A 20,273-nucleotide genomic window follows, 5' to 3' on the forward strand; every position below is an offset into this window, starting at 1 on the left:
AGGCAGTTTTGGTCTTCTTGCAGGGAAAGAAATACATGCAGTTGTCTATATCCGATAGGCTACAGTTCTGGAAGTGTGGTTCTTGAATCATCATCACCAGCAGCAGCAGCAGCTAGGAACTTGTTAGAAATAAATGCAAATTCTAGAGCCCCAACACAGACCTACTGAATCAGAAACTCTGGATGTGGGGCTCAGCAATCTGTGTTTTAACACTCCTACCCCCTTGGTGATTATGATGCCCACTAGCATTTGAGAACCACCAATCTAAGGCAAAGAATGATTAAGTGCTAGAAGAGAACTAATGTGATATGGAACATAGAGAGGAGTGATTGATTTCAGTTTGGCAGATTAGGAAGAGATGATATTTGAGTTGGACCTTGAATGATGAGAATTTTAGTGGATGGGAATTTGGGGAAAATTACAGTCTAGGCTAAGGAAATAACCTGAGCAAAAGCCAGAGATGTGATAATGATAGTGTATCTTATGCTTTAGGGGGCTGCAAATATTCTGTAGAAAATATGGCTGGTGAATTAAACCCTTCCCTAGATTGGCCCTGATTCCTTTGGGGCCTCAGAACTCATTTGACCATTTGGTTTGAACTAGATAAGAATAATGCAGGCCTGCACTGGACTTACTCATTTTTTTTCCTTAGTGTTAACATATATATCCTTTTACCTACAGCCTGTCCTTTCATCAGAGCACATGGCAGCCTTTGGGGTCTTTGGTCTCTGCCAGATCCATGCCTTTGTGGATTACCTGCGCAGCAAGTTGAATCCACAACAATTTGAAGTTCTTTTCCGGAGCGTCATCTCTCTGGTAGGCTTTGTCCTTCTCACCGTGGGAGCTCTCCTCATGCTGACAGGTAGGGAAGGCTCACAGCTTTTTTTCTTTTTTTTTTTTTTTTAAGATGGAGTTTCGCTCTTGTTGCCCAGGCTGGAGTGCAGTGGTGCGATCTCAGCTCAGCCTTTCAAGCGATTCTCCTGCCTCAGCCTCCTGAGTAGCTGGGATTACAGGCACCCGCCACCGTGCCCGCCACCACGCGCGGCCAATTTTGTATTTTTAGTAGAGACAGGGTTTCTCCATGTTTGTCAGGCTGGTCTCAAACTCCTGACCTCAGGTGATCCACCCGCCTCAGCCTCCCAAATTGCTGGGATTACAGGCGTGAGCACTGCATCCGGTCAGGCTCAGAGCTTTTACTATTAAATGCAAATGGGTACAGACATAGAATAAACTCCAAAAGACAGGGTATTTTCTGAACACAAAAGATTATTTTCTTATTTCTTTTTTCATAGGAAGCATATACAATCCCACAATTTTACATTCAATCCACTTTTCAGCCTAGTGTTTGGATTCAGCATAGCAGAAAATGTCTCGTTGGAGCTGCTCTTAATCACACCTGCTGAAAGGACTATATGTTACCTTGCGAATCTTTCTCCTTTTTCTTTCCTATTGGTTGGGTGGGAGAAGTCATTATATTGCTTACCATATCCTCCAAGGTGGCACTCATCTAATCCCATGAAAACTAAATCATGGCTGTTTAGTTGGTTGGAAAGCCAAATTTTCCTTCTTTTTCCCTACTTTTTTTTTTTTTAATTTTGAGACGGAGTCTCGCTCTGTCGCCCAGGCTGGAGTGCAGTGGCGCGCTCTCGGCTCACTGCAAGCTCTGCCTCCCGGGTTCACGCCATTCTCCTGTCTCAGCCTCTCCGAGTAGCTGGGACTACAGGCGCCCGCCACTATGCCCGGCTAATTTTTTTTGTATTTTTAGTAGAGACGGGGTTTCACCGTGGTCTCGATCTCCTGACCTCGTGATCCGCCCGCCTCGGCCTCCCAAAGTGCTGGGATTACAAGCGTGAGCCACCGCGCCCGGCCTCTTTTTCCCTACTTTGATTTCTCAGAGATTAATTTGATTTTGCTCAAGTCTACCTATTGACTAATTCAGAGCAGGACTCGAGGATATAGTTGATATGATCTCTACAGTTGGCCTTGGTTTGACCAAATTTGGCCTAAAACCCTTTCAGGTAGCATTTCTGCCTCTATTCTTCTCTCCAAGTTTTTATACAGCCTGGCTTTATTCTGCTGGCAGTGCTGACAAAAGTACTCTCAGGTTTGAAAGAAAGGAAGGAGTGAAACTCTAAGTATTGGTGGCAATTAAGCAAAAACCTAATCCTTCTCTGTCACTGAGAATCTTATTAAAATGGGAAGTTGTGATTAATTTGGATCAGATGTTTGTTTGAAGAGTGTGTATGGAATATTTATTGCCTCTTTGCTGCTAGGAAAAATATCTCCCTGGACGGGGCGTTTCTACTCACTGTTGGATCCTTCTTATGCTAAGAACAACATCCCCATCATTGCTTCTGTGTCTGAGCATCAGCCCACGACCTGGTCCTCATACTATTTTGACCTGCAGCTCCTCGTCTTCATGTTTCCAGGTATGTGGCCTTGTGTTCTGAAATGGCCTTGTTTATAAGAATCATGATTTGATTCCAAATTTGCAAGCTACCCTCATTCGTGTTTTGTTTTTCTTTGCCTGTTTATGTTGTGTAATACAGAGGAAGGCTAAGCAAATTTTCTCATGTATGAAGCTGAGCAGAAGTCAGAAGTTCAACAGTTGTAGATATTGGCAAGTTCAGCCTCACAGTTTTCTGTTCATTTGTCATTTGTGTTATAAGTTAAAACTTAACCATAATTTTTACTCAGGTTTTGTTTTGTTTTGTTTGAGTACTTCTATCGTACTCCTTCCCCTTTACCCTTGTTTTTCCTCTTGGCAGTACTGAAATCCCATAATGAGTACTGCTGATTGTAAAGCCTCATCAATCTCTTATCTTCTGGCCAATCCAGATGTGTTTTAGAATTTACCAGTGTTAGTGGTCTTTTTCTCTTAAAAAATAACTTTTACCTTCTTTTTTTTTTTTTTGAGATAGAGTCTTTCTCTGTTGCCTAGGCTGGAGGGCAGTGGTACGATCTCAGCTTACTGCAGCCTCTGCCTCCTGGGCTCAAGCCATCCTTCCACCTCACCCTCCTGAGTAGCTGGGACTACAGGTGCACGCCACCATGCCCGGGTAATTTTTTTATTTTTTTTGTAGAGATGGGGTTTTGCCATGTTGCCCAGCTGGTCTTGAACTCATGGGCTCAAGCAGTCTGCTCACCTTGGCCTCCCATAGTGCTGGGATTACAGGCGTGAGCCACTGTGCCTGGCCAACTTTTACTTTTTTCTTATTGTGAAAGTAATTTGTGTATTGTAAAAAAATATATAAATAAATAGAAAAAGATGCTGGGCACAATGGCTCATGCCTATAATCCTAGCCAGTTAGGAGGCTGAGGTGAGAAGATCACTTAAGGTCAGGAATTTGAGATCAACCTGGGCAACATAGGGAGACCCACATCTAAAAAAACAAGAACAGGCCTGGAGTTGTAGCTCACATCAGTAATCCCAGCACTTTGGGAGGATGAGATGGGAGGATTGCTTGAGGCGAGGAGTTCAAGACCAGCCTGGGCAATATAGCGAGACCCCTGTCTCTACTTAAAAGAAAAAAAAAAACCATGATGTGCACACACACCCATACCCACACACACACACACACACACATACACACATATAAAATAAATAAAATTAGCTGGGCATGGTAGTGTGCACCTTTAGTCCCAGCTACTTGGAAGGCTGAGGTGGAAGGATTATTTGAGCCCAGGAGTTTGAGACCAGCCTCGGTTATACAGCAAGACCCCCATCTCAAAAAAGGTAAATATTAAGGAGTTCTCACTACCTGTCTCTAGCCACTGTTAACATTTTGACGTATATTTATCAAATAAGAATGAGATCATAGTTTTTTTCCCTGATTTTTTTCACTTCATAAAGAATCAAATTTCTCTGTTACTTATTATTATTTTATAGAAATACTTAAAATATATCATTTACTAGTTTTTTTAAGTACAGAGATGTATCAAGATGTGTAAGAAGGCAAGTAGTCCATAATCTCATGCAGCAATATTTTAATATATTCCATTTTATAAATATACTATAATTAGCTCCTTGTTTTTGGACATTTGGGTTGTTTCTGATTCTTTTGCTACTTTAAAGTGTGCTGTAGTAAACATCTTTGCATGTTTCTATGATTGTTTTTTTAGGGTAAATTCCTGGAAGTGGAATTGCTGGGTTAAATGTGTGGAATCATCCAGTCATATAATGAAGATGCCTTTACCTTGTAGGTTTCAACCTACAGGACTCAGCTGTTTATTTCTCCTTCCCTCTTTTGTAGTTGGCCTCTATTACTGCTTTAGCAACCTGTCTGATGCCCGGATTTTTATCATCATGTATGGTGTGACCAGCATGTACTTTTCAGCTGTAATGGTGAGGATGCCCTCAGTCTGGTAGACTTTTTCACTCTAACTCTGAGGTGCTTTTTTATCTGCCTGGCAGAATTCAGAAAGTACTGGTGATTGTGCACATGCTTCCCTCTGAGCATTTGAGGGAATGAGTTGTAAGTTGTTGATCCTTTCCAGGAACGTATGGGACACTCATACATTCTGGTTGTGGGGTCCAACTTTCTTGGATTCATAACTTTGTATTATAGAAGCATTTTTGCACTTTGTTGGATAATATGACCCTGAGTGTCTTAAAACGGGAGATGATATTTTTTTCTTGAAGGCATGGGAGTATTACCCAGTGCTAGATCGTTAAAAGAGAGGAGGGATTTGATTTTTTTTTGTTTGTTTTTTGAGACAGAGTTTCACTCTTGTTGCCCAGGCTGGAGAGCAGTGGCTTGGTCTCGGCTCACCTCAACCTCTGCCTCCTGGGTTCAAGCAGTTCTCCTGCCTGAGCCTCCCGAGTAGCTGGGATTACTGGCATGCACCACCACACCCATCTAATTTTGTATTTTTAGTAGAGATGGGGTTTCTCCATGTTCGTCAGGCTGATCTTGAACTCCCGACCTCAGGTGATCCACCCGCCTCAGCCTCCCAAAGTGCTGAGATTACAGGCATGAGCCACTGAGAATACACACATTCTCTTATATACTTTAAATCCTCTCTAGATTGTACTACTAATAACTAATACTAGGTAAATGGTTGATAATACTGTATTGTTTAGGGAATGATGACAAGAAAAAAGAGAGGAGAGATTTTATATATTGTAGTAAAATAGTGTTTCTCATACTTTTTTGGTCTCAAACCACAGTTAGGAAATATACTTTATATTATTCTTCAAGACGCACATATATATGTACATGCATATAATTGAAACAAAGTTTAAGAAATATATACTTCTACTGTAACTGTTTCAAGTATTTTCTCTTTCACTTTTTATGGAAGTCATGTTTGATGAAAACCCCTAAACTGATGTCTTGATCTACTAATAGGCTGAAATCTGTAAATTGTGGAACACTGATTAGACTGATCATGCTTCCTGTCTCTGTTAGGTGCGTCTAATGCTAGTGTTGGCACCTGTTATGTGCATTCTCTCTGGCATTGGAGTCTCCCAGGTGCTGTCCACATACATGAAGAATCTGGACATAAGTCGTCCAGACAAGAAGAGCAAGAAGCAACAGGATTCTACCTACCCTATTAAGAATGAAGTGAGAAGCAATGTTAAGAGTAGACTTGGGAAACTCTGTGTGTGTGTGTATGTGTGTATGTGGGCAGCAGGGGGTGGGAAGAGTAAAGTAGAGCACTGTCCTAGGTGGTCAGAATTAACTCATATAGCCTCTGACTTATTTTGATCAATCTCATCTATATGAGTGTGTCTAAGAAGTTGTCCTGTGTTGTGTGAATTTAGTCTGGTTAACTACACAATTAATTCTTTTTCCTTGTTTAGGTGGCAAGTGGGATGATACTGGTCATGGCTTTCTTTCTCATCACCTACACCTTTCATTCAACCTGGGTGACCAGCGAGGCCTACTCTTCTCCGTCCATTGTACTATCTGCCCGTGGTGGGGATGGCAGTAGGATCATATTTGATGACTTCCGAGAAGCATATTATTGGCTTCGTCACAATACTCCAGAGGTGAAGATTTGGGAGGAGTGGGAATTGTGGGTTAGGGGCAAAGGGGGAGACATTTGATGTTACAGTGAATCATACAGCTTTTAGATGGGTGGAAAGCTTGGTGAAATTGGAACTTTGCAACTCTAGTCTTGAATAAGCCTTAAAGGTGAACCTCCATTCAATTCAGGGACCTTTTATAGTTACTCTTACTAGTAATTATCTAGACTTTGCATGGACACTTTTATTGATATGATGATTTTTAACATGAGGTAGAACATCCCAGTTGTAAAAGAAGAAAAAAGTTATAGATAAATAATACATGTTCACTTTAGAAAAATCAGAAAATTGAATAAAGAAGAAAGATATAAATCTTGTGTAAAGTGATCACCTTATGATAACTGCTTTTAACATTTTAATTTATACCTTTTGAGAATCTGAAATGATTTCCTTTACAATAACTATTAGGAATATCATTTCTGAGACAATTTGTTAGGAATAAAAACTTTTAAGAGTCTCTTAATTCTTGTCCATCATATCCTGTGATTTGAGTTTCCACGGCATCTTTATAATAAGTGATTTTTGCAATTCTGTTAAAAGGTTATTTTAAAAAATTGTCTAATGACACTAGGCTATTGATGTGGCTACATTGCACAGTCTCCCACACCTCCCACCCCATTATGTTTGTATAAAGTGACCTGGGATGAAGTGTTGGGAATGTTGGTTTGTTATTTGTGCTGAGATTTTATTGTATATAAATGGAAGACCAGGTGCCAGGATTTATTTTCTGGTTTGACATGCATTACTTTGTGAAGAAATTGATTAGTTAGCCAGGTGTCACTTCTGTCAGACCAAAGATTCCTTCTGTGTTGCATTTGATTTTTAGAGACAGTGAGAAGCTTGTTATTTCCATTTCCCATTCTACTTTCAGGATGCGAAGGTCATGTCCTGGTGGGATTATGGCTATCAGATTACAGCTATGGCAAATCGAACAATTTTAGTGGACAATAACACATGGAATAATACCCATATTTCTCGAGTAGGGCAGGTAAGATAAAAGGGATCTTGGAGTGTTTGGTGTGCAAGGTATAGTGGGGAATGTGTCTGCATGAGGGGATCACATGACTTCGGATTTTGCTCTGAGAATTGCACATTTGTTTTTCCAGGCAATGGCGTCCACAGAGGAAAAAGCCTATGAGATCATGAGGGAGCTTGATGTCAGCTATGTGCTGGTCATTTTTGGAGGCCTCACTGGGTATTCCTCTGATGGTAATATACTTGATTCTGTTTCTAGCTGCAGGACATAGATTCTAAGAAAACTAGATGAATATCCTAGTTTTCTGTACTTTTACTAATATTTTACTAAGATATTTTTCTTTCATGGGAAGTTCCTAAGTATTTGCAACCTAAGGTTTGGGTATTTTGATTTTTTTCTTTTTGCAACAAGAGGACATAAATATAAACAATTCTTGTGTAGGTACAGCATGCTATATGATTGTCTAAGGCATAGAAGTAGTTCCACAACCAGTAATAAAACCAAGCTGAACATAAGGCTCGTGACAATGAACTTAAGAATTAGCATTTTTTTAGTAGTTTTGAGCCATATAATCATTGACCAGCTTAGAAATGTTTTATATGGCCTGACAGCATGTGAAAAAAGAGAACATTATATATATATATAAAATATATATAAATAAAAGTATGTGTAAAGTGGAGGTTACCATGTGCCCTATGATTATTGGCACAAAGATTTTTAGAAGAAACATCCAAATATAGTTATCTGCCTTAAAAGTTAATGTAATGCCTGTTTATACTTTAAAAAGTTAAGTAGTTCACAGCTGGGTGTGGTGGCTCACACCTGTAATCCCAGCATTTTGGGAGGCTGAGGCGGGCAGATCACTTGAGATCAGGAGTTCATGACCAGCCTGGGCAACATAGTGAAACCTTGTCTCTACAAAAATTAGCCAGGCGTGGTGGCACATGCCTGTAGTGTTAGCTACTCAGGAGGCTGAGTCAGGAGAATCGCTTGAACTCAGGAGGGAGAGGTTGCAGTGGGCTGAGATTGCGCCATTGGACTCCAGTCTGGGCAGCAGAGCGAGACTGTTTCAAAAAAAAAAAAGTTAAACAGTTCTGAAGGTTTATAATAAAAAGTGATAGTTCACTGCCCGAAAATCTAAGTCCCCTTAACATCAGTCCCCAGAAGCTATTATTCCTGCAGCTATTTCTTCTGGTACTTACGTGCATATTTCTAAATACTGTGTATACAGTTTCCCCTCCATATCCATGGGCTCTGCATCTGTGGGTTCAACCAACTACAAATGGAAAATATTTGTGAAAAAAAATCATAATACAACAATAAAAATACAAATAAAAAATACAGTATAACAACTATTTACATGGCATCTACACTGTATTAGGTATTATAGGTAATCTAGACATGATTTAAAGTATATGGACAGATGTGCATAGGTTATATACAAATACTATACCATTTTATATAAGGGACTTGAGCATTTGTGAATTTTTTTTTTTTTTTTTTTTTTTTTGAGACGGAGTCTCGCTCTGTCGCCCAGGCTGGAGTGCAGTGGTGCAATCTCGGCTCACTGCAAGCTCCGCCTCCCGGGTTCACGCCATTCTCCTGCCTCAGCCTCTCCGAGTAGCTGGGACTACAGGCGCCCGCACCACGCCCGGCTAATTTTTTGTATTTTTAGTAGAGACAAGGTTTCACCGTAGCCTTGATCTCCTGACCTCGTGATCCGCCTGCCTCGGCCTCCCAAAGTGCTGGGATTACAAGCATGAGCCACCGCGCCCAGCGCATTTGTGAATTTTGATATTCTGGTGGGAGGGGATATATAAGTTAGACTTTTTATTTTTTAAAGAAGATAATATGATAACCATTAAAAAACAATGCAGAGTCCGGGTGTGATGGCTCATGCCTGTAATCCCAGCACTTTGGGAAGACTCTTGAGGTCAGGAGTTTGAGACCAGCCTGCCCAACATGATAAAACCCCGTCTCTACTAAAAAAAACACAAAAATTAGCCACATGTGGTGGCACATGCCTGTAATCTCAGCTACTTGGGAGGCTGAGGCCAGATAATCACTTGAACCCGGGTGGCAGAGGTTGCAGTGAGTTGAGATTGCGCCACTGCACTCCAGCCTGGGTGACAGAGCAAGACTCCATCTCAAAGAAAAAAGAAAAATGCAAAACACTGTTACTGTCTAGATCCATGGAAACATGTATGTGAAGATCATAAAAGAAGATAGTGTAGTTGTCCCTCTGTATCCATGGAGATTGTTTCCAGGACACCCCCACCCCACCCCTACCCCTCACCAGGATAACCAGAATTTGTGGATGCTCAGGTCCCTTATATAAAATGGTTTAGTATTTGTATATAATATACACACATTCTCTTATATACTTTAAATCATCTCTAGATTGTAATACTAATCCCTAATACTAGGTAAATGGTTGTTAATACTGTATTGTTTAGGTAACAATGACAAGAAAAATCTTCATTACAGATGCAGTCATCTATTTTTTTGTTTTGTGAATATTTTTGATTAGAGGTTTGTTGAATTTATGGATGTCAAACCCACAGATATGGAAGGCCAACTGTTTTGATTAATTTGTTACACTGAATTTATTTTTCAAGGTCAAATTATTAATTGGGCTTTACTAATAGGAGTTCTGTAACATTTGAGAGGCATAATAAAAATAAGAAAAGTTGGGCCTGGCCCAGCTTCTTTTTTTGTAGACAACCATATCTTTTGAACAATGGGCTGTCCTTGATGCAGTTCCTATCATCATCATCATTATTGTTTTTGAGACAGTTTCACTTTGTCACCCAGGCTGGAGTTCAGTGGCACGATGTCTGCTCACTGCAGCCTCTGCTTCCCATGCTCAAGTGATCTTCCCACCTCAGCCTCCTGAGTAGCTGGGACTACAGCCACACACCACTATGCCCGGCCAATTTTTGTACCTTTTGTAGAGATTGCATTTTGCCACATTGCCCAGGCTGGTCTTGAACTCCTGTGCTCAAGTGATCCGCCCATCTCAGCCTCCCAAAGTGCTAGGATTATAGGTGTGAGCCATCACACCCGGCCATTCCTATTATTTTCACTCTTCCATTCATAGAGCTTATGAGGTTTTTGCTTCAGACATACCTGTCACGCGGCTACAATACTATTGTTCTATGATAGCTGAGCTGATGTTCTGGGGGTTTATTTTTGTTCCTGTTTCTGGCGCTATGATCTAGGCAAGTCTCTGTGCCTCAGTTTTTCCATTTGTCATATGAAGATAAGAATGCAGACACTGAACGAGATAGTAATATTATTCATTGGATGTTTACCATGTGACAAACAACTTATTAAATGCTTTACCCGTTGTTACTCATAGTAACAGCCCTATTGTTGTAGATACTCTTATTTTTCTAATTTGACAGATGAGAAAACTGAAGCACAGAGAGGTTAAATAACTTGCCCAAGGTCACCCAGCTAGAATTGGCAGTGCTGGAATTCAAACTTAGGCAGTTTGGATCCAGAGTCTGTTCTTAACCACCGTAATATCCCCTCGAACTCTTTGCAGTAGTGCAATAGGAATCTTATCTTTTTTTATGCATTAGAAATATTTTTAATACTAACCATCCAGTGAAACATGTAGCAACTGATTTCCCTAAGGCCTGTGCAAGCAATACAGTAAATGATGAACCCTAAAAGAGATATCATGAGTTGATGGTAGTGTCAATATTTATTAAGCATGGGAGTGTGTTTGACACAGAAATGTTGACTTCTCATATACATGCTTTGGAGGTCTATAATTATGCAACTGTTGGTCAAGAAGGAGAACACTCATGTCTTGTCTACCTTTTTGGTAAAGCTACTACTCTTTAGATCAGTCCTGCCCACTGTCTAATAGAAATAATGGAAACCACATTATCATTTTAAGCTTTATATTAGTCACATCAAACTAAGTATAAAGAAACAGGTGAAAGTAATTTTAATAATTTTATTTAACTGAATAGTCATATCAAAACATTATTATTTAATTTAACATGTAACCAGTATACCCCCTTTTGGGTTTTTTTTTTTTTTTTTACTAACTTTTCAAAATCTAATGTGTATTTCATACTTCTAGTCTGTATTTTATACTTACAGTACATCTTAATTTGGACTAGCCACATTTCAGCGGCTCAGCAGCTATATGTAGCTAATTGCAACTATATTTGATAGCCTAGCCCTAGCTAATCTATAGGACCAATTTCAGTTGTGGCTTAAGTCTGGACTAGTAGCGTAGGATTTCAGGAGTATAATAATTTCTCAGAAAAGTTGTATATTTTGACGAAAAATGCTTTGCCCATATGTTGTCCTCACTATTTTTACAAATTAGAGTTAAATGATACCAATCCCCATTAAAAAAATGTTGAGGAATTTTCTTAGAAACAGTAACCTGCTTTAACTCCAGCAACCTTTGTGATGCAGCAGTTCTTTTTTTTTTTTTTTCTCCTAGATATCAACAAGTTTCTTTGGATGGTCCGGATTGGAGGGAGCACAGATACAGGCAAACATATCAAGGAGAATGACTATTATACTCCAACTGGGGAGTTCCGTGTAGACCGTGAAGGTTCTCCAGTGCTGCTCAACTGCCTCATGTACAAGATGTGTTACTATCGCTTTGGACAGGTTTACACAGAAGCCAGTGAGTGATTCATAATAATATTAATAACAGTAGTAATAATAGTGATCACTAATACACAGTGTTTTCCATATGCCAAGCACTAGTAAGTGCTTTGTGTCTGTTAACTCATTTAATCCTCACAGCAACCCAAAAGGCATATACTGATATTATTGTCATATTATCTTTATTTTTGTTGTTTGTATATTTATTTGAGACAGGGTTTTTGCTCTGACACCCAGGCTGGAGTGCAGTGGTGCAGTCATGGCTCACTGCAGCCTTGATTTCCTGGGCTGAAGGAGTCCTCCTGATTCAGCCTCTTGAGTAGTTGGGACTAAGGTGCACGCCACAATGCCTGGCTGTTTTTAAACTTTTTGTAGAGATGAGGTCTCACTGTGTAGCCTGGGCTGGTCTGGAACTCCTGAGCTCAAGCAATCTTCTTGTCATGGCCTCCTGAAGTACTGGGATTACAGACATGAGCTACTGCACCTAGCTGTTGTTATTTTTGTTTTCTTTTCTTTTTTTTGAGATGAAGTCTTGTTCTGTTACCCAGGCTGGAGTGCAGTGGCACGATCTTGGCTCTCTGCAACCTCCACCTCCCAGGTTCAAGTGATTCTCCTGCCTCAGCCTCCCAAGTAGCTAGAATTACAGGTGCGCTCCACCATCCCCAGCTAATTTTTTTTTTTTTTTTGTATTTTTAGTAGAGACATTGTTTCACTCTGTTGGCCAGGCTGGTCTCGAACTCCTGACCTCAAGTAATCCACCCACCTTGGCCTCCCAAAGTGCAGGGATTACAGGACAGGCATGAGCCACCGCACCCGGCCTGTTATTTTATATATGAGGAAATTGAGGTACAAATAGGTTATTTAACTGCCTAGTGTCACATAATTAATGACAGAGTCAGGATTCGAACTGACAAAGACTGGCTCCAAATTCTGTGCTTTTGACCATTACTTTTTATTGTCCTTAAGGGTATTACAGTGAAGACAGGAACAAAGGGGTAAGAAAGTGACTTTTCGTATCTTCTGATGACTATATTGAGAATTATTTGATTAGGTTAAGTCTCTCCTTCTGACTTCAATTTCTTGGTTCTGCACTAGGGAGAATTTCTGACATGAATGCAGGTCTTTGACTTCTGGTAGGCTTTTTTCTCTGATCCATGCAAGGGTTGCTAGTGTATTAGAGGCTCTGAATGACAATCCTCAGGAATAGAGGGCCTTGGAAGTCAGCTCCCTATGTCTGTCTTATCAGAGATAAGACATTGACTGGCAAGCATCATCTTGCATAGAACTTAAGTTAGGGTAACACTTGATTTGCCCTTACTACCTGATGCCCTTTTTTGCAGGCTCTACTCTCACCAAATTGCAGGCTGAGGAATAATCATTCAGTTAGTAGATGGTTTACTGAATCCATATACTGTCTCTAGGAAATTAGCACTGTAGAAAGAAGTGTGTTCTTTTTCATCCCTCTCTAGAGCGTCCTCCGGGCTTTGACCGTGTCCGAAATGCCGAGATTGGGAATAAAGACTTTGAGCTTGATGTCCTGGAGGAAGCGTATACCACAGAACATTGGCTGGTCAGGATATACAAGGTAAGCAGATGCTATACATCTCAGAAAGAAACTTTTATTTTTGCAGATTGGTTTCAGTGCTTATAAAATGGGCCACATATTTCTCAAATAGGGAAATTTCTCATGACATCTGTGTTTGAAAAGTAGTTTGCAAACTCACTGAAAATTTTACTTTTTATTTTAGATTGTTCTTAGAGAGTAGATGATCCCAGTCTGCCATCATTTTGGTAGTTGTTGCAGTGATACTTTTCCATCTGGGGCTTGACTCAACCAGTTTCTGTGATTATCAGGCTCACGAGTGGGGAGAGTGTAGGAAATAGAGAAAAAGTTCACATGTTTATATTTAACTGCATTTTCTTCTCTCTCTGAAGAACTTAAGGTATATAGAGTCACATAGAACCACATAGGAGTATATCTCTCATATAAGAAAAGATTGAGAACCCTTGATCTATGTGGAGGGTAGATCAGTAATATTGCTCTTCACAGAGGTATTCCAAAAGGCTAAGCAGAGAGAATCTAGTCTCTAATCAGTGCTTGTGTATTCACAGCACTAAACCAGGCTGCAGAACCCAACATAATCCTGCCCACTCTGGGTGAATCCATTTTAGTAGAAAATTTCTCCAAAGTTGATCTGATTGTAAATATTAAACTGACATGTTTATGTTGCAGGTAAAGGACCTGGATAATCGAGGCTTGTCAAGGACATAAATGTCACGTCCAGCTCTGATATGCTTCGCACTGAGCACATCACATTTAGGACGTTGAAGACTTTTTTTTTTTTTTTTTGTATGCAGTTTGTAAGAACAAAACTGGATGGCATCAGAATTGTCTGGAAGTTTTGTCCTGGGCAGTATGGGCTGGGCCAAATGAAATGATTTTTATAATTCTAAACAGGTTACCAAATGAAATGTCATGGCTTTACTTTGGTCGATTAAAGGGGGGAATTTTTTTTAAAAATGTGCCTTATTTGTTTTGACTTATAACTGATTTGAGGAAGGCAAAAGCTATGTTAGGCTGCCAGAAGGACATAAGCAGACCTTGTCAATTCTCTTAGCTCCCTAAATTAGCCAAATAGAGACTTCTTTCTCAAATCAGGAAAACTATCAAAGACCAATTCAGATCCTATATTTACAGACAGTTTTGTCATACTCTTTGCATTGCAGCACCTAGAACAATTCCTTGCAAACAGCGTGGCTCAATAAATTTTTATTGAATGAATAAATGTGGGACTAGAAGAGTGCCTTTCTGGGCTACTATGTCTCTGTTCTCAATGTCTGTTATCCTTAGACGCTCTTTGACTTTATAAATCGGCAGTTTTGAAGACTCAAGACAAACAGTGAAATTACTGGTTTATCAATGGAGAGGAAGAAACTCTTCCAGCATTACATATAGAGCTTGATGGTCAGTAGGTGTTTTTGAATCAGCTTAAATATAATCATACATATCGATTTGAAATGGAGCTTTTCAGTACTCTCACTTATTCATGACACAGGAATGACCCTTTACTCAAAACTCTTGTGGTTATTCAAAGGTGAGCTTCTTTTTCCCTTAGTCTTAGCCTATGTGTTGCTATTGTATATTGCTAACAAGTTTAACTACCTAATTTTGAAGCTCTTTCCAAATAAGATACAAATTAAAAGGGGAAGCATTGCCAGTAACAGGTCCCTAGAGAGTAGTGCCAGCCTGCCTGCAAGAAAAGAGAGGAGAAACTTCTTAAAAAGTTTTAAGCCTGGGCAACATAAGGAGATTGTTTCTATGAAAAATAAAAATTAGCCAGGTGTGGTGTACACTGTAGTCCCAGCTACTCGGGAATATGAGATTGGAGGATCTCTTGGGCCTGGGAGGTTGAGGCTACAGTGAACTGTGATTGTGCCACTGTACTCCAGTCTGGGTGACAGTGAAATCCTGTCTAAAAAACAAAAAAAAATTTAACTGGAAAGCACAGTGGTCCTTGAGGACATTTAATATCAGGACAAAGAGCCTATGAATATATCACTGATGTATATAAACCCTAAGTCATTAATAAAAGCTAACTGTTTAGTGTTATCCATTTAAGGGAACAGGAGGAATTGCATAACTTTTAGATTAGTCATAGTGGTGCTCCTAAGGGATATGCTGTTGTATATTTGTATAGCCAGGGCACTTAGCCTTCCAAACCAACTTCTATACCATGTTCTTCAACTGTGGGTGAGATTTAGCCTCAAGATTTGGTTTACTGTATGTAAGTACATTACTTGATTTATATAAAGAATCTTTAGTGGAAGAGGTTATTCTGAATTATTTATCAATATGATTAATACCAGTTAGAAATTATTAATGATCTTCCTTTATACTATAAATAGGATAACTTTTAACTTGTTGCTACAGTTGTTGCTCTGAGGATCTTAATTTTGTTACTTTCTAGGCTACATGAAGCTATCTTTCTAAAAAGTGTACTTTTCATTTTCACTGTTACTGTGCACTTAGCATAAAAAACTCAAATCTAGGCCAGGTGCAGTAGCTCATGCCTGTAATCCCAGCACTTTGGGAGGCTGAAGCATGCAGATCACTTCAGCGCAGGAGTTCAAGACCAGCCTGGGCAACATGGCAAAATCACATCTCTACAAAAAATACAAAAACTAGCTGGGCATGGTGGCACGTGCCTGTAGTCCCAGCTACGTGGAAGGCTGAGGTGGGAAGATTCCTTGAGCCTGGGAGGCGGAGGTTGCAGTGAGCCAAGATCACGTGCACTCCAGCCTGGGAGACAGAGTGAGACATTGTCTTAAAAAAAAAAAAAAAAAAAAAAAACTCAATTCTAAAAGGCAGTAATGCTGTTTTCTACTCCCTAGTGGCAATCACTTTAAACTCTGATTCTCACATTACTTACTTTCAATACCATAAATAATTGCTTTATTTTTCTATGTTTGGTATTTCAATTTTAGGCATCATGTGTAGAATCTGTGGTAAGGAAACCGTAGAGTTAGCTTTTTCACCATCCCATTACTTCTACAGACATATTCGTGCTATGTATTACAGTTTTTGTTTGTTTGTTTGTTTGTTTTTTGAGATGGAATCTCGCTCCCTGTCGCCCAGACTGGAGTACAGTGGCATGATCTTGGCTCACTGCAGCCTCTGCCTCCCAGTTTCAAGCGATTCTCCTTCCTTAGCCTCCCGAGTAGCTGGGATTATAGGTGTGTGCCAGCACACCCAGGTCATTTTTGTATTTTTAGTAGAGATGGGGTTTTGCCATGTTGGCCAGGCTGGTCTAAAACTCCTGGCCTTAGGTGATCTGCCTGCCTTGGCCTCCCAAATGTTCTGGGATTACAGGTGTGAGCCATTGCACCCAGCCTATAGTTCTAATAGTTATTTTTCTATTATCATGATTCTATTTATTATTTGATTTAGTTCTATTATAGTTAAAATTTAGGTTAGATCTGTATTTTGCCTTATGGCTATTCACAACTAGGCCATGTAGTTTATTTACTATTACTACTTTTCCTGCATAACTTTTTTTTTTTTTTTTTTGAGACGGAGTTTCGCTGTTGTTGCTCAGGCTGGAATGCAATGGTGCAACCTTCGCTCACCACAACCTCCACCTCCTGGGTTCAAGCGATTCTCCTGCCCCAGCCTCCCGAGTAGCTGGGATTATAGGCATGTGCCACCACGCCCACCTAATTTTGTATTTTTAGTACAGACAGGGTTTCTCCATGTTGGTCAGCCTGGTCTCGAACTCCCGACCTCAGGTGATCTGCCTGCCTCAGCCTCCCAAAGTGCCGGGATTACAGAAATGAGTCACTGCACCCAGCCCACCTGCATAACTTTTTTAAGGGAGTTTTTTCATTTCTTTTTTGTACTTATCACTAATTTGTCCCCCAATTCTTCATTTGTGTCAACTTTTAATATGTTCAGACACTTGAGGCATTTTCTTACATAAAGTCTTTATGTTCCGTTTGGACTGGTTTACTCAAGGTTTGCTGCACACCTCTTGGGTTGATGTATCTTTTCATTGTCACATTGTGTGTTAATCTCCTGACTTCTTTCTTATCATCTTTAAGTGCCTTTCTGAGAAAATGTGTGTGAGAGATAAATTTCTTGAGAACTTTTCATGTCTCTTGTCATACTCCATTGATAGGTTGGCTGGGTACAGAATTCTAGGTTGCGAATGATTTTTCCTTAGGACTAGGAAGGCATTGACCCATTGTTTTCTATCTTCCATATGTTGAGAAATGTAATGCTGTTCCAATTTTTTTTTTAATGTATCCATTCCTTCTCACCTTCAACCCAGACCTCTTAGGATCTTCTCTTTATAATGTTTTGAAATTTTCCCAATGTTGTATCTTGAGTGGGTCACCTATTGTGCTGAGCAGTTTGGAATTTTATGTATGGAAAGTCAAGTTCCTCAGTTCTGGAAAATATTCTTGCATTATATATGCAAGATATTAAGAGAGGAAAGAGGATAGAAATCCCAACCCTCTTTTTCTTTCTGAAAAATAGTGATTTGGATGGTGGACTTCCTGAATTTATCTCCTAATGGTCTTATATTTACTCTTCTATTTACTTTTCTTCCTTCTCAGAGATTTCCTCGACTTTATTTTCTAATCTATTTAAAATAGCTTCCTTTTTTTCTTCTATATTTTTAATGCCCAGAGGGGTTGGATTTTTGTTGTTGTTTGACTATTCCTTTGTTTTGATGTCTTTCATATTAAAGACTTTCTCAAATTCTTGCTAGTCTGCTCCTCTTTAAGAGTGGGACCCTAGGCTGGGCGCAGTGGATCATGCCTGTAATCCCAGCACTTTGGGAGGCCGAAGCAGGCAGATCACTTGAGGCCAGGAGTTCGAGACCGGCCTGGCAACGTGGCAAAATCCTGTCCCTACTAAAAATACAAAAATTAGCTGGGTATGGGGTACACACCTGTAGTCCCAGCTGCTGGGGAGGCTGAGGCATGAGAATTGCTTGAACCCAGGAGGTGGAGGTTGCAGTGAGCAGACATCATGCCACTGCACTCCAACCTGGGAGACAGAGCAAGACTCTGTCTCATAAAAAAAACAAGAGTGGGACCCAAAAAAGCTGATTGAAAGGTCTGTTTGTAGGGGGTGTAGATGGGGATTAATAATGTGGGTTTCAATCTACTGTGATCTGGCTGGGCTGTTACATTGGGAAATCCATGATACTGATTTTTAGATTTTTATCTTTTGCATAGGTAAGATTTCCCTTGAGAAGGCTTGCATATTCTCTTACTCAAGGATCGAAGCCAGGCAGTCAGCTTTCTGGGAGTAGAGTAGGGAAAGAAGTTTTAACAGGCTCAACCTTCAGTGGATAAAACTTAAACTTAATCCCTCTGTTTTCAGTAAGGTGCCCAAGCTTTTAACTGTGCCTAATGGTCTCCAGTTCACGTACTGTGCATTTACCCTCTTAAATCTTGTACCAGCTTTGGGAAGGGACAGTTCCTTGGTTACATAGAAAGGGAAGATCCAGGGACCTATTTGTTTTTTATGTAGCCTTTAAACCTACCCCTTTTAGCCCCATTTTTACTTCCACCTTCAGTTACCTCGTGTCACCAGTTCAACTTGAGCTTTTTGAGAGTTCTGTGATGTTAATTCTGCTTTCCATTGCTAGCTTTGGGATTCACCTTCATTACCTTTCATCTAAAGGCTGCTTTCCAAAATGTGTCTCATACTCTGTTCTTATGGGTTCTTTTAAATATTGGTATCCTTTACTATTAAAATATTTTAGTAAGCTTTCAGAAGAGAATAGAGGCTATTTCCATGTATTCTGTCTTTAACTGGTATTTTGCTGGAGTCTGTATATCTTATTTTTTTTCAGGCTAAAAAGACTCCATCAGACACAGGAAATTTGCAGGTCTTCTCTTCATATTCTGTGTTTTCAGCACACAGTGGGGAAACAAGAGAAAATGGGATAAATAATATAAAAACTTGCTTTTATTTTTATACCAGGCCCTGTGGCTCGCTTCTGTAATCCCAGCGACTTGGGATGCTGAGGTAGGAGGATCACTTGAGCTCAGGAGTTCCAGGCTGCAGTGAGCTAAGACTGCCCAATTGCACTCCAGCCTGGGTGACAGAGCAACATACCTTGTCTCCAAAAACAACAAACTGTAAAAAGATTACATGAAGCCTAATCTGTGATGTCATGATTCAAAACTATACACATAAGCATTTTAAGAGTTTTTTCCTTGATTTTTGTTCCGGACTTTGCTTCTTTAAAAGAAATGTGTTTTTGTTGTTGGTTGGTTGTTTTTGAGACGGAGTCTTGCTCTGTCGCCCAGGCTGGAGTGCAGTGGCACAATCTCTGCTCACTGCAGCCTCCGCCTCCTGGGTAGCTGGGATTACAGGCACTCGCCATCATGCCCGGCTAATTTTTGTATTTTTAATAGAGACGGGGGTTTCACCATGTTGGCCAGGCTGGTCTTGAACTGCTGACCTCAGGTGATCCACCCGCCTCAGCTTCCCAAAGTGTTGGGATTACAGGCGTGAGCCACCAGGCCCCGGCCTTGAATAACATTTTATACTTGTTTCACTTTACTATTATCATAATAGCCAGTTATGCTTAGTGTTTGTATGCGGCCCAGTCTTAAGGACTAATAAAATATATATGTATATATATAAAATATATGAATATAAAAATAAAAAATATATATATGTTCTTTTCCTACAGAATCATGCTGTTGCCCAGGCTGGAGTGCAGTAGTGCTCACTAACCTCTAACGCTGGACTCAAACGTTTATTCTGCCTAGGCCTCCCAAGTAGCTAGGGCTACAGGGACACACCACCAAGCCGAACTAATTCCTAAATTTTTTTATTTGTAGAGATAGGGGTCTCCCTATGTTCCCCAGGCTGGTCCTGAACTCCTGGCCTCAAGCCATTCTCCTGCCTCGCCTTCCCAAAGTGCTGGAATTACAGGCAGGAGCCACTGCGCCCGGCCAGTGCTGGAGAATGTAATGGAGATGATCCTGCCTATCCTTTTCCAGTCTAGTTTACCGTCGGAGAATACTTATTTCCATTTTTCCTATTTTGTTGAGTCTCTTCCCTCAGAATTTACTTTTCCGTTTAAATGACGTACGCAG

General features: G+C 40.2%; 1 protein-coding gene across 4 annotated transcripts in view; it reads left to right on the top strand.

The window, feature by feature from the left end:
* Positions 1-14,434, top strand: part of STT3A (STT3 oligosaccharyltransferase complex catalytic subunit A) — a 30,218-nt gene extending 15,784 nt beyond the window's left edge. For all 4 annotated transcript variants that reach the window (XM_032167822.2, XM_032167823.2, XM_058446674.1 and 1 more), the window contains 10 exons: positions 682-862; positions 2,274-2,429; positions 4,254-4,345; positions 5,412-5,567; positions 5,807-5,995; positions 6,903-7,019; positions 7,138-7,240; positions 11,479-11,667; positions 13,118-13,233; positions 13,882-14,434. In XM_032167822.2, the coding sequence (XP_032023713.1) occupies positions 682-862; positions 2,274-2,429; positions 4,254-4,345; positions 5,412-5,567; positions 5,807-5,995; positions 6,903-7,019; positions 7,138-7,240; positions 11,479-11,667; positions 13,118-13,233; positions 13,882-13,920 (1,338 nt within the window). In that variant the 3' untranslated portion in view covers positions 13,921-14,434. The remainder of the gene's footprint in view (positions 1-681; positions 863-2,273; positions 2,430-4,253; positions 4,346-5,411; positions 5,568-5,806; positions 5,996-6,902; positions 7,020-7,137; positions 7,241-11,478; positions 11,668-13,117; positions 13,234-13,881) is intronic.
* The last annotated feature ends 5,839 nt before the right edge of the window (positions 14,435-20,273 follow it).

Source organism: Hylobates moloch, unplaced genomic scaffold (assembly GCF_009828535.3).
Source record: "Hylobates moloch isolate HMO894 unplaced genomic scaffold, HMol_V3 SCAFFOLD_11, whole genome shotgun sequence".
Taxonomy (NCBI): domain Eukaryota; kingdom Metazoa; phylum Chordata; class Mammalia; order Primates; family Hylobatidae; genus Hylobates; species Hylobates moloch.